General features: G+C 30.5%; 1 protein-coding gene across 1 annotated transcript in view; it reads right to left on the minus strand.

The window, feature by feature from the left end:
* Positions 1–12499: 12499 nt before the first annotated feature.
* LOC113394879 (ETS homologous factor-like) overlaps positions 12500–15003 on the minus strand; it is a 28308-nt gene continuing 25804 nt past the window's right edge. The window contains exon 2 of the mRNA XM_026632336.2: positions 12500–13400. Within this exon, the coding sequence (XP_026488121.1) occupies positions 13154–13400 (247 nt within the window). The 3' untranslated portion in view covers positions 12500–13153. The remainder of the gene's footprint in view (positions 13401–15003) is intronic.

Consider the following 15003-nt stretch of genomic DNA (forward strand, 5'->3'; position numbering starts at 1 on the left):
ACTAGTGACCAGTTCTGGCGTTACGCTTGAGGTTTTATCAATATTATATTTTTATCAAGTAATTACAATTGTTTTGATTAAAATAATATCAGACACTTGTCTTGTGGATCTCTTTGCTAACTTATTCAATAGAGCTTGAAGGAACGGAGCACCCTTAAAACCCCATTATGTTTTTAAATAAGGAAATTCTCTCTCAGTAACAGGCAGCAGTTGGAAAGTGTGCCACGCCTAAGAAAGCATGAAGAGTCGAAGATCATGCGCTAGGTTTGTATCAACCCGAGCCTATCGCCCGAAAGACGATCCACGAAACTGCAAGATAAGGTGATGAGAAAGTACGCATGTGATGTCATCCTGGCCAATTTTGGTCACGGCATACTATAGTGAACAACTATGTGCACAAAAACAGGTTCATCTCTATTCTGTCAGTCTCATAGGATTATGAGACTCTCGGATTTACAGAATGTTGGATTTACCGTCCTATTGGACGATAAGGCGCAGGACCAACTTACGTACTTTCCGAGGCATACAAACTTTCAACTTCCAGACACAAGACTCAGAAAAACCCACAAAAACTTATCGGCACGACCTGGGGTTTGAATCCCAAACCTCGGGATCTGTGGCCTTATATTACGTCACTAGACCTACAAGGCAGTCTCACCTACTAGTGCACTCTAATACAAATTTGCAAATTTCTATTAAAATTGGTCGTCGTTTACGAAATCTACTAAAACTACATTATCTATTGCAAGCCCCAAACAATTTCTTAAACTCAAACAAACTTAGTTAGCATCACATTGCTAGCTACGTTACGCTTATTAGAAGTACATCTCGCCGTGTACTACGAATAAGCGTATAATAAGCTTTTGTTTCTCTGGAAACTATGGAGTTATTTTGTAATGTGAAACTTGAAGTTCATCGCAAAACACGATCGCAAAATTACAAAGTTACATGGGACTTTTATTGTGATATTAATAGTAAACTTACTTAAAGGATACACACATCGAATCACTTAATATATAACCCGGTAAAGGAGATTTAAAAATTTCACGAATGATATGCAAATTAGTTCTTATATTTATTTATAGTAACTGAAATAAACCTATTACCAAATATCATACAATTAAAATATTTGATTTCGTATTAAATATGAAATATTATTTATTTATTTAGAATAGCACTAATGGTGTCTTGTATTCACTAATGTATTCGTTTTATATTATTCGTACATTCCTCAGAGGATCAATGAATGAGTGCATCAGAATGTTTTTTTTTATCCAAATATTATAACAGCTTATTAAATCTCAGCCTCTCGTCTTAAGCACAACAAGGGCTCGGGTGCATACAGTGTTCTGGCGATCTCCTTTCCTACCCGAAAAATATATCAATGGTCAGCGATTACCCAACGCGCGGTTTTTTTGCATTAATTGCACCCTGGATTGAGATGGGCCTGTTCAATGTTATAACATTAAAGTGTCAAATTTTAAATAAGTATATATATTTTTTTATTGTAAGTTAAATTCTACTGCTCTCAATAAGTAAAACAGTATATTGTTGATGTTTACTTTAGAGTAATTTAAAAACGGTAGGCAATGTAGTTGTCACCACTGACATATTTGATATGTCTTGACAGGTGGTACCTACACAGACAGGCTAACAAAAAGCCATACCACAAAGTAAAGAACAATCAAATACTACATAACATCCTAAGCTGAAAAACAATAATATTCCTATTTTTTTGTATTTCTTTTTCAAGCTCACTCGATTTGTTAACGATATATGCACGTTATATGTCAATTTATACAAACGTAACATAATACTGTCAATGATTTTCGCGTCAACCGTGAAAATGCAAGAACATTTTTATTAAGATCAAAGCGTCAATTCTCAAATATCTTCACTCAGTAAATCAGTATTAATGTTTGGCTTCTGTGTTTTATAAGACGGAAGTGTTTATTTGTTTCATGTCTCTTTTTTGCTACCAAGCGTGCACTTGGTAGAAATCTCAGTATCCAAATGAGCATAAAAATGTATTTTTACGAGACGGGACAACTTTTTCTATTTCAATCCGTAGAATAACTTTATTATACAAATCAATTAAATTTAATTGCTTTACATTATTAACGTGACATCGTGAAAAAGCGATAAGACGCATTTCGCGTTCGAAATTCCAATTTCCTGGATGAAGTTATCCTATCACCAGTTGAAGCGATAGATTGAGTCATTGAGTACATCCTAGCTTTATCTCCATTATATTAAAATTATTACCAATTATAAAATAACACAAAATAACCCATTTGACACATTGAACCGAGATGGCCCAGTGGTTAGAACGCGTGCATCTTAACCGACGATTTCGGGTTCAAACCCAGGCAAGCACCAATGAATTTTCATGTGCTTAATTTATGTTTATAATTCATCTCGTGCTGGGCGGTGAAGAAAAACATCACGAGGAAACCTACATGTGTATAATTTCAACGAAATTCTGCCACATGTGTATTCCACCAACCCGCATTGGAGTGCGTGGTGGAATATGCTCCAAACCTTCTTCTCAAAGGGAGAGGAGACCTTAGCCGAGCAGTGGGAAATTTACAGGCTGTTAATGTAAAAAAAAAATGTAACCCATTTGATTTCCGTCAAAGCTTTTTCTCAGGTCTGTTAGTTTTAACTTCAACTGTCAATAAATAATACAAATAAAAAATACAAGATTCTCAATTGAATAATTCTAATTTTATACCAAACACATAATACTCATAACAATATCACTTATTGCACAGATAACTAACAGGTTATTGTAATTTAGCCTTTGGATGCAAGAGTAATTGTACAATGTTAATTAAAATTTCTTCGCATTTATAACCTGTCTCTTACGACCGTTTTATTGTAGTAAGTTGCGGTTGCTTGCCTTGTTGATCCGTCTCATATTCCCATCCTGTACATACAATTAAAAAAATACTAATACAATATTATGTTCACGATTAATATCAATCTCAACGAGATTTTAAAAACTTGCAATCCGATTTGGAAGAAGTGGAATTATAGTTAATAACAAAACACCTAAATATGTAAGTGTAGGATGTGCCTTAGATTCTGCTTGACTCTTCGCAATTTTACTGACCTTAATCAGACCATCTGATCCCTTCCATACTTTCGACAGTACACGAAAGTTGTTAAAAATGTTTATCAATTTATAGGGAATTTATGACAGAAAATTTTCAAATCAAATCAAATATATCTTATTCAAGTGAACTTTACAATAAATAATCGTTGAAGCGTCAATATTTAAACTCAACCACCGTTTCGGAAAGCAGCCTCGTGAGAAGAAACGGCAAGAAACGTGCAAAGTTGCTATTTTAAATAACCAGATTAACTATTATGTTAGTATAAAGTAGTTTAAATCCGGCGTATTTTTCCAAAAAGTATTATTTTAATTAATAGTAAGATTTGATGTTTTAATCTTTTTGGAATTTTATTGAGTTGATACATATATATTAATTGGACATTATTATGTGGACTTGGAATATCTTACCCAAAAATTATTATATCTCTGATAGATCGATGTTCTCAAACTCGAACAAAGCATATATTTTATCAACTCTAACGTTTAACCTTCAGCTACAGAAACACTAACCAAATTCAGATTAGCTAATTTGACTTTAATCTGAATTGTAATTGGTCGATGGCGATGACGTAATAGGCGACCAATGAACGTTCAGTATTTTGTAAGATCAGTAAATTTGAACTCACTCATCATTTCACAAACTGGCGCTGAAGGTTGTCTGTCTGACAAAACGTAATATATGAAATGTTTGCGTGTAAAAGGCCTGAAAATGTTATATATGTAAGCGTGATAAGATTAGTACGACGACTAATCGGTATTTGTTACACTGTTGTATCAGTTTATTGCACTTCCAATCGACGACGCTCAATTCAATTTCACATGATTAAATGTCTAACAATAGTGACAAAGACTGTTTACTGTGCAAGATATAATATTATTTAAATGTATCCTAATCTTCTATCGGGAATAATCTATCAGAATATTAGTAATCTACAGTGAGTTCTCATCATTGATAAGAAAATAAGTAGTGATTTCCGACGATGTTCAAAAATTTATCGATATTAGAAAAAAGAAGATTTTTTTTATTTGTTATATACAATTAAATCTTTAGTCTATTAAAAAACTTGAATTGTTGTTTCAGAATTACAATTTTAATCTGGGACAGGTATAGGTATACTCAGATCTTATCACAATTAGTTTAAATTGTTATATTTAAGGTTACCGTATTACCTTTAACATATGATTGATTTGGTTTTGTCATTTCAAATTTCATACCCTAAACTAAACGTTAGAATTAATTTGATTAATTCCTTAGATAGGACAGAACTTTGCTTAGACTTCGTTAAGCCTAAATCTTGTCTGCCTGAAATCAACACTCATGTTCCAGAATATTACAATTTTTTCAGGGAAAACGCGACTTCTTCTAATGAAAGCGTTCAACGGGGAGATATTTTGAGTCCAACTCTATTTAGCATAGCTAACACAACTGTATCTCAAATTTTAAATCAAAATTGAACCAAAATGATGAAAACGTAGAAGATAAAGTAGGTCAAGTTAGTGAAGATACTTCGTCTTAACACTTTTACCGATTACAGGAGGGGGAGGAGGTCTTAGGATCGAAGTTTGCTAATGTTTTTATGTACTAATACTACAGGTGTATTGGTGATCTACTGTAAACTTCGTTGCTAAAATTCATACTAAAATATATTTTGGAAGAAGCACATTTGAGGCCAATATTGGTCGTCGTTATTTTGTCGACAGAATCACGATAACCTTGCAGTATTAGTGCGTTATTGTAGCCAATTTCACCAGTATATGTTCTAAAATTTTCACGTCACCAAATGTATTGATTGTTATAACAGATAAGGATTGTATTTGCTTTCCTTAATTGCGCTGATATATTCATAATTATATTACATATAATTTATATTTATAGAATCTAATCGAGTGATATCAACATCATATTGATAACTAATGATTTTAACTGAGTAGAGTCTTGGCTCTCTTGAATGTATTTTACTAATACAAACATATCAAATACCAATCTGATATATATATCATAACATTAAATTGAATTTGCTTGACTTCAGTGTTGTTAATATCAATATTAATAAAGGTATTGATTTAAGTTTGTTAACTTAAAGTGATATGATTATTAATATTTGAATGAATTAATACTGAATCATCACCTGCCATTATATGTTTACATATAAAAACCTGTTTTTTTTATAACGCCTATTTTAAATCCAACCAATGTGTGGTTACTTTTGTATTGCTATGTAAGATTAATCTATATTTTAGGATTAATAGATCTTTCCAACCACAACAACAATAATTAAAATGACAGCAGTTTTGATGTATTAACAAAAATACGTGTAATTTCGCACTACCTTGACTTTGTATTCCCTTTTCAGTATCTATTCGCTTTCGATGTTTCACTGTAATGTTCCGCGCGCTCCATCTGCCATTTGTTTTATAATCAGCTGATTATTTAATTTAATCTTAATTTTATTATAGGTGCGTTGTATATTAAATATGCGGTTAGCTAAGTTGTTACGTAATGTTGTCATCGTTATATCACGTGTGATTTTTTTTTTTGTAATATTGCGTGTTTATTTTGTTATTGATCTAATACATAAATAGTATGACATATTTACCAACAAAAAGGATTACGTTGTCTTTTAAAAAAGTCCTGTGTTTACTGTCTTGAAACAATTGCACATAAAAATACTGATGCAAATCGCAATATTATTCAACCACAAAGATGTGTATGAAATACTAATAGGGCGCTTAATTTGTATTGAGTGTCATACTTATTGTATTTAGATTAGGTATATATATCTTTGTATATTGGTTTTGATATTTATTACGATTAATTTATATTATTAATTCATATATTTTATTTTTAACATAAATTTTTAATTATAATAAACAACTACAACGTTTTGCTTTACAGCGCCATCTATGTGAACTACTCAAAACTATATGGTTGATTTATACCATGTGTTCTGTAAAATGTGGAACTAACACGACACGACATTTGAATTTATTATTTACGAGAGTATCTAGTGACGAATAGGCATAATTATGAGTGTTATCTACTCGTCAATAGATGGCGCTGAAATATATAAAATGAGAACAAATTATATTAATCATTAATAACTCTTTTAATTAAACAATTGTCGAAAGAAAGTGTATATATCAAAATCGACTAAAACTATAAAACTATTAAAAAACAAATACAATAAATGTTCTTGGTTTGTAAATTCAGTTCGCGCGAAAAGAGGATTAACTTTTGTTTAATTACACGATATAGTAAAAATATATTTTATTTACATGAGTATTATTAAATTAAAGTCCTTCAATATATTCAAATATGTATTAAAAATTTTTACTGTATAAATCTTGACCACGCAGAATGGTGGCAAGAAATTTTTAATTACTACTGATTGTACTTGGCAAACCAAATACTTTTCCACGTAAATAAAGTACACAGACTAAAACTGCTGTCTGTATTCATCTCAATAAAATTTCACCCTGCGTTTTCCTGGCAAATATGGTATTATAATTTATTTTTAATATTTACACTGAATTTATGCAAGGCGGCTCCAAATTCGATTTTAATTTTGACTCCAACGTGTGAACGTCTAGATGCCGATATATCTTTACATAATATCGCTTTTAATGTAAATTGAATAGCTGTTTGAATAACACATGGCTATCAGTTAAGTTAAGAGCCGAGATGGCCCAGTGGTTAGAACACGAGCATCTTAACCGATGATTTCGGGTTCAAACCCAGGCAAGCACCACTGAATTTTCATTTGCTTAATTTGTGCTTATAATTCATCTCGTGCAAGGCGGTGAAGGAAAACATCGTGACGAAACCTGCATGTGTCTAATTTCAACGAAATTCTGCCACATGTGTATTCCACCAACCCGCATTGGAGCAGCGTGGTCGAATATGCTCCATACCTTCTCCTCGAAGGGAGAGGAGGCCTTAGCCAAGCAGTGGGAAATTTACAGGCTGTTAATGTAAAAAAAATGTAATGTATCCAGTTAAAATGGAACCTGACTATGAAATATTTTCATAAATAATAAATTTTCTGATCTGTTCAAGCCTAATACGTCTATTAATTTTTATTGTTCTTATCATGTACCATAAAACCTAAACAAACGGAACAAACGAAATATATTTTCGTCTTCAATAACTTATGTAAACAATAATAAGCTGAATAACATTATAATATATACATATGTTAAAATTATAATCGTAAAGCACTCCTCGTTCACGAAAGCGTCGTTTAAGGTATTTCACTGATATTTAATTCCCCCTCTGTAATTTCTTGTTGTATTTCTTCTTCTAATTGTTAAATATATATAATATATCTAATATTATTTTTAAGGCAAGTGTGACAAATAAGAATAATTAAAAAAAAAACTTTATTAGTCCAAAATACCAGTGACGTCACAAAAAGACACGACTAATTGACTTAATTATCTACTTAAATGAGTCGTAAACGACTGCTTAGTTTGACTCTTGACTCAATATAACATTTTATATAAAACTAGCTTGTGCCCGCGACTCCGTTGGCGTGCCCCAACTCAAAAATAGGTGTAACATAAGTTTGACACATCTGTATGTCTGTCGTTGCATCGTAGTTCCCGAATGGATGAACCGATTATGATTTAATTTTTTATTTGTTTGTAAGATAATTTATTCGAGACTGTTACAAAGAGTACAGTAATAAGCTAATAATCGTGCTTTACGTTCTAAGCTACTTTTTTGTACTTTAGACTGCGTTGTCAGACCTCTTTGAAAGCTCTAGCGATAAAATATGACTAAACAAATGTGTTGACCTAAGTTAACTTCGATACATCAATGAAAACCGTGTTCTAATTGATTGAGCCATTTCTGAGAGTAGTGGTAACAAAATAAAAATCTACTTTATTCAAGTAGGCTTTTACAAAAGAATCGTTTGCTGTGAAACGGGTGCTCGAGTAACAGTCTGTAATAAAATTTTGACCTTGGCACTTAAGAACATCCAAATTTGAATCTGTTTCACAATAAAATTACGATTCAAACTAATTTTATTATTATTCATATTTTTCAATAATGACATAGTTATATTAACTAATAAATCGATATACGCAGAGCCGAATTGACCCAGTAGTACGCGTGCATCTTAACCGATGATTGCGGGTTCAAACACAGGCAACAACTGAATTTCTATGTGCTTAATTGTGTTTATAATTCAAGTCGTGCTCGGCGAAGAAGGAAATCTTCATGAGGAAACCTGCATGGATCTATTTCAATGATAATGCACCACATGTATGCACCAACACGCATTGGAGGAGCGTGGTAGAGTAGGCTTCTACCCTTCTCCTCAAACGGGAGAGGAGGCCTTAGCCCAGCAGTGGGACATCAATAAGCTGTTACAATAAACATTATTAAATAAATTAATATAACTACTTAATGTTCCGTTGCTAAGCGCAGTTTTTATTTATTAGCCCTGTCGCTAGATAAAATATAACTGTATTTCTTATAAGATATACCTCGCAATTGAAACTTAGTTGATATGAATACCCAGCGTTTCTGTAACTCTAAATCAATAACACAATAAATTATATATTTAAAGACAAAAAGACGAGGTATCATATTATTCAAATAAGACACAAATAACATGAATACGTTAATAAAAAGAAAAACAATAACGTACTTGATTATTTATGTTTCTATATAAATGTCAAAGCTGAAAACGCGTCCAACAGTTGACCACTAAGTACACGCACACTAGTAAAGTAGAATGACATTTGACGAATGTCAAGCACAGCTGTCACGCACTCCAAGATAGTAAAGTTGGCTCGTACAAGTTGCTTGGCATATAAATATTCTAACCATAACGTATATAAAAACGTATTTCTATGGAGGTCTCCATTAGCGACGGTGACCTTTAAGTGGGCGTTAGTTTTCGCCTTACAATAAAAAGAAGCATTTCATTTCACCGATCAAGCATTTACACAAACAGATATTCGCTCGAAACTAATTTACGTGACCTTGGAATTTATCAAATTTATCAAAATTGGAAATACTTCGTCATTAAATAGTAAGCAATGTATGTCAATTAACTAATCACAAAGTTTTTGAAACTAACGTTAAAATGTCAGAATGTATATTCATCAGAGTAAGATATAATTATACAAGCGCGACTTCGGTTCCAGGTGACAATTATTTTTGTATTTCCAAATGTCCTTCTTGGAGTTCAAGCTTTCTTTATACCGAATTTCATCAAATTCAGTTCAGTTTGGTCGTGAAAGAGCAACAGGCATACAGACAAACAAATGGACAAGTAGAGTTCTTTTCGCATTATATATTAGTAGATAAATGATATCAACATTAGGAGAACCTCATGATATAATATTAAAAGATTTCAGTGAAAATATTAGTCGTCTTCTGCGCCACAACTTTTGTAAACGATTTTTAAATGAATAATTCTCATCTTACATTATTTATTTATTTAATTATTTATTATTGAATAATTTCAATTTGTAAAATCTTTTTTGATAAAATTGAACTCTTTTTATATGCGGGTATATATATATATATATATATATTTATTTATGCTTGTAATTTATTTCAGTATTACTTTAATAGTTGTAGACCTTCAAGTATTACCGATTAGGCTAAAAGTTGATTTATAGAGAATCCTTCATTCATTTACTTTCCCTTTTTTAACAAAATATTGTAAATAAATATAAAATAAAATAATGCTTATAATTGAAACAACTGTTCACATTTATAATTCGTATAATCTTTCATATATTCCGTATAATTCTGAAATGATACAATTAATTCAATTGCACGTGAAACAAACTTAAAATTATAATTCAAACAATTATATTGTAAATTAATAAAATAACCTTAAATTATAAACTGGATAAAAATATAGTACTGACTTTTAGGGTTTTGTACATTTTTTTTCCATAAATACGTATAAAATAAATTATTAAATTTCACCATTTAAAAAAAAAAAAAAAATTTATTTCATCTAAACAGAAAAAAAATAAAATGGCTATAAAAAGTAATCGAATGGCTCTTACACCTCATTAATATACTTAGTTCTTATTTTAAAATATAGGGTAAACAGACAGTCATTGGACACTGAATTGTTATTGGACAGACGCTATTGATTTTCAAAAAATAAGATTACAACATACATAGAGCGACATCTTTAGTTATTGGTAAATCTATTAGTACTTAGCATTGTTTTAGTTGATAGGTTTTAAAACAGATGGCAGTAACAAAGTGTCAAAATAATTATTTCACGGCGGCAATCACGGACACGGACAATCTTCTTGAAAAACAATTTTTTTTATAAGATTGAGTCAAGTGTTTTATTACGATATTGACAAAGTGGTGAATGTTATTTTTTTGGCTGTTTGATAAGAGAAATTGCCCGAAAATATGACATTCCAAAGTCCAGTCTGCATTTCAAATTAAAAAACCCTGATCATAGGACTTCCTTCGGACCACAACCAGTTTTAACAAAAGAAGAAGAGTCTATCTTAGAACTTTGGATTAAAAGGTCGATGAAGAAAGGCTTCTCTTTAAAAATTGAAAATTTGCAACGAAGTGTATCCAAATTTCTTGAGGAAAATCCGCGGTCAAATCCTGTTAAAGATAATTATCCTGGGGATGGGTGCATAATATTTAGTTTTCAGAGATGTTTATGAGATTTTATGATACATAAAAGCATTTTGTGTACTTTTATTAGTAAGCAAAATATTCTTATGATGTTTAATTACTTTTTTAACTATTATATCGTTATATTCATCGACTGTCCAATAATTGTTACCGAATGTCCAATGATTATAAATTTTTCAACTATTCACAAGATGTCACATTTTTAAATGATTCCTATGATAGCTACTTTTATCTAGTTTTAAAATATCTTTACAATATCTAAGATACTCAAATAGTCGACGGAAAAAAAATCTTTAAATTATTTTATTTACTTAATTGTCCAATGACTGTCTGGTTAGACTATACTAATAATATTCTGTATAATAATTTATTGAAAATGACATTGTTTTTCTAAATAATTCACGTATAAATAATACACTACGGTAATCATTTTTATTTTTGCGATTTTTAAAATAAATATATATATATATATATATATATATTTTATACATATATATATATATATATATATATATATATTTTAATTTTTTTTTTTTTATAATGGAATGGGGTGTCTTATAAATGCTTAAAGAGAACAAATAATCAAGTCATATATTAATATTTTCAAAAAGTTACAAAGTGGACAAATTGACAATAATATCTTGATGGATTTTATTAATAAATATTAATTTGCATTTTTATATAATCAAAATATTTCGGCCCCATTGTAGACCGAGATAACAGTGTACTTTTTTTTTTCATAACTCAGCTCACAATCTTTAAATTTTATAAATGACGTAGCCAACATTTTATTACTAACGCGATGAGCTCTACAATACTGATTTTATTTGCGCAAATCAAATAAACTTAAATGATTAGAGTTTGAGAAAGTAAAATTATTATGCGTATTCTGAAATTTTGCTACGTAAATAATTAAAGCAATCACTGTCTTTTGTTTAATATATTTAGATAATAAGATCAATATTATGCGAATATTATTTTATATAAATTACGATAAAACATGAATATTTCAATATACGTCACGAAATATCCTAACATCTATTGCTTATGTATAATGTACTTCATTATTTTATTAGTTTTAAAAATGAAGACACAAATTTTGTACTTGAAGTAAAATTGACAACTGTTAATACTAGACAATTTCTATACGCGGAAATTCTTAAAGTAATTAATTAATAAAAAAAAAACGTATTACGTGATAAGTCTATTATTTAAATTATAGTTAACAATTAAAAATGGATGTATATTGATTGTTGTAATTCTTAATTATATAATTCGTTGATTCAAATTGTAGATAACTATATACATAAATTAAATCGATTCAAAATTTACTTTAAATCACAGCAATTGCCTGAGAGTCACCAACTTAAAACTAAATTACATTTATAATATCAAAAAATCTATCTTTCTTAAATCAATAATGTACCGTTTCAAACTACATAATCTTTGGCCGACAGATCTTGACACTTGTCATAATTCTTATTGCACATGCGCGCCACTTCATACTTAGAAATTATTCTAAATTAAATCTAACACTGAGAGAGTTGATTATAAATAATCGTACAAAAAAAAAATCTATCAAGTGAAATAACAAATTTGAAATTTGAATAAGTAATTTATACACACAGATGTAATTAAGTACAATAGATAATAAGTATGGCAATGATAACTACCTACGAATTAGAAAATAAAACATTATATCAAACATATAAGAATTAATATAAATAAAAAAGATCGGAATGTTTAAAATACATCGTTTAACTACAATAGTTTATTTAAACTAATCTTATCCATATGGTAACAACGTTCGAAATCCTAAAAATACTTTATCAAAAATTCGTAACTCTGAACAACCATAAAAGTTCGACCACGAAAACTCCACGTCGAGGATAAAAGCATTCTTAGAAATTTAATAAAGATCACTTAAAAAAATAATATGGACACTTCAACGAGTCGGGTATACAACCTTTAATTGACGGCAACAATCCAACAATCATTTTAGTTACAACCTTCAAAACGAGACCGAATCGGACACCGAGCTTACGTTAATCACACTCATTACAATCTGGAAACACCTAATCCATAATCATTTCCAATATTCCTTCTAATTCCTATTCTTAATCATTTCAAACAACTTATTCCTGGGAGCGATCTCTCTGAACATTTAACTATCCTACCTTTATGAGGGTAAGGTCTTTGACATCCTCTATTGAGTCTTTTTTTTTTCTTTTTTCATTTATCTTACTACAACAGAGATTCGCATGACCGATACTAGTTTAATTTCAGTTTCGATAATCGCAACCAGGTTACAAACATCAAACATTAACTATCATCTCCTCAACTTCGTCATGAGCATCGTTTTCCAATAAATTCCTTATATTCCAAAAAATCCACTACGAATTCGAATACGTCATGTCATGTAGGTCGATTTCTGACTTTACTTTGATGAAATTTGGGTTGTCTGTCTTGAAGTCGGGTCCCTTGTGGCCGAATTGGTACACCAGCCGCGCCGTGGGGACGGACACCAGGACGGACTGTCTATAGTGATAGCGCATGGCTCTGCTGAACTTCTCGAACGTCATGTTGTCGTTTTGCTTCATCTGGCCCCAGAGTTTTGCCACTTCGTCTGGTTTCACGAATCTGGAAATAAAGGAAATATTTTCTTAGTAAAATTAATCAACATTAAGTTTTTTTTACCGTATTTTCTACTTATTGTTCAATCATATTGGTTACTAAGGTTCTTTTCCGATTTGTTTTTAATTCAAGGTTTAAATGCAATAGGCAAGGTCGATTCAATGTTGATGATAATGATGTTCACGCAACAATTCTTATTAATTTGCTTCACGGAGTTTATTTACTCGAAAAACTTCCACATGGAATCTTAATTATAAGCTGGTATATACAATTTTGTATTGGACTGCAAACAATATCATAGAATATTAATATTACGTTCAGACTTTATTTCAAATCAATTTTTTTTTTAACTTCAATACTACTTAAAAAATTCTCATTTGTGTTAACTAACGCTCTGTGACAATCTTAAAACAAATTGGATCGGATCAAGAGATTAGTTATGACTATTTTATAGTAGAACAAAACAAATAACATCTATACTATTAAATATATAAATAACACACACACACTTGTGAATAATTAAGATTCCTCATCATCTACAATTCTTATAATTGCAACACGGACTATGCATAATAACGACCAATCGCATCTTATCAATATATAGGCGATCAGAAACGAGCCAAGTTCAACTGGCGTCTAATAACATACCCTCATATAATTTACTCGTCATTAAATAAATTCCCATCAACAACAAGTCTTATATAGACGGTGCGAATGAAACGTGTATTACGGCAACGGTGTCAAGTGATGCAAAATGTCCAGATAATTGTGATCGGAGTCAAGGTTTACAAGTTGCTGTCATTACCAGCTTGGCCGGCAACGTGACGTGCTGAGCACCGGGCGTTGTTTATAAAGACAATAATAGCGTCTGTTTTATCAATTGTAACAAACCTTTTTTGTTTTTTATTTAATTTATTTTTTCTTTTTTGTCTTGTGACCGAGTGTATAGAGCTTAATCGGTTTTAAATTTCGAAATGTTAAGATATTGAGTAGAAATTGTGTAATACATCACTAAGTATAAAAAATAACGTTATAATTGAATTAATGATTGGAATAGAGAATACATTTAATGTCATGCTTTAAGTCGCTAGTTTTTTGTCGTTATTTTTTACAATTCGACTTCAAGTCTTTTTAAAGCACACTCAACACTATTTATATCTCCATCTTGCCCATGGACGTTTAACGAAATGCCTAAACTAAGAATATTTGTCAATCCTGTTTTAGAACTGTTTTTTTTTTCGTTCAAGTTATATTGTTGTGTGATTATTGTAATGTAGAATAATTTTATATTATCTTGTGAGATAATTAACAATAAAAGGAAATATTTAAAATTAAACACAAAAAAAATAACATGATATTTCACTTTAATTTTGTTGACGTTTTCATTTAAAATCCCAAAATTATCCCTATTTTATCGACACTTAAAGTAAGTTAATTTAAAAAACGCTGCGTTTTCACCGCATTCACTATGAAGGATGATAAAATCATAATTTATGACGCGTTAGTCAAGCGTCGCGACCTTGTGCGCGACCAGAGCGAATGAAAAACGTTTCTGACGGACCAGACATTTTATAAATTACTAATATATTTGATCGCTGCGATATTAATT

The sequence above is a fragment of the Vanessa tameamea genome, chromosome 9, assembly GCF_037043105.1.
Source record: "Vanessa tameamea isolate UH-Manoa-2023 chromosome 9, ilVanTame1 primary haplotype, whole genome shotgun sequence".
In the NCBI taxonomy this organism is placed as follows: Eukaryota; Metazoa; Arthropoda; class Insecta; order Lepidoptera; family Nymphalidae; genus Vanessa; species Vanessa tameamea.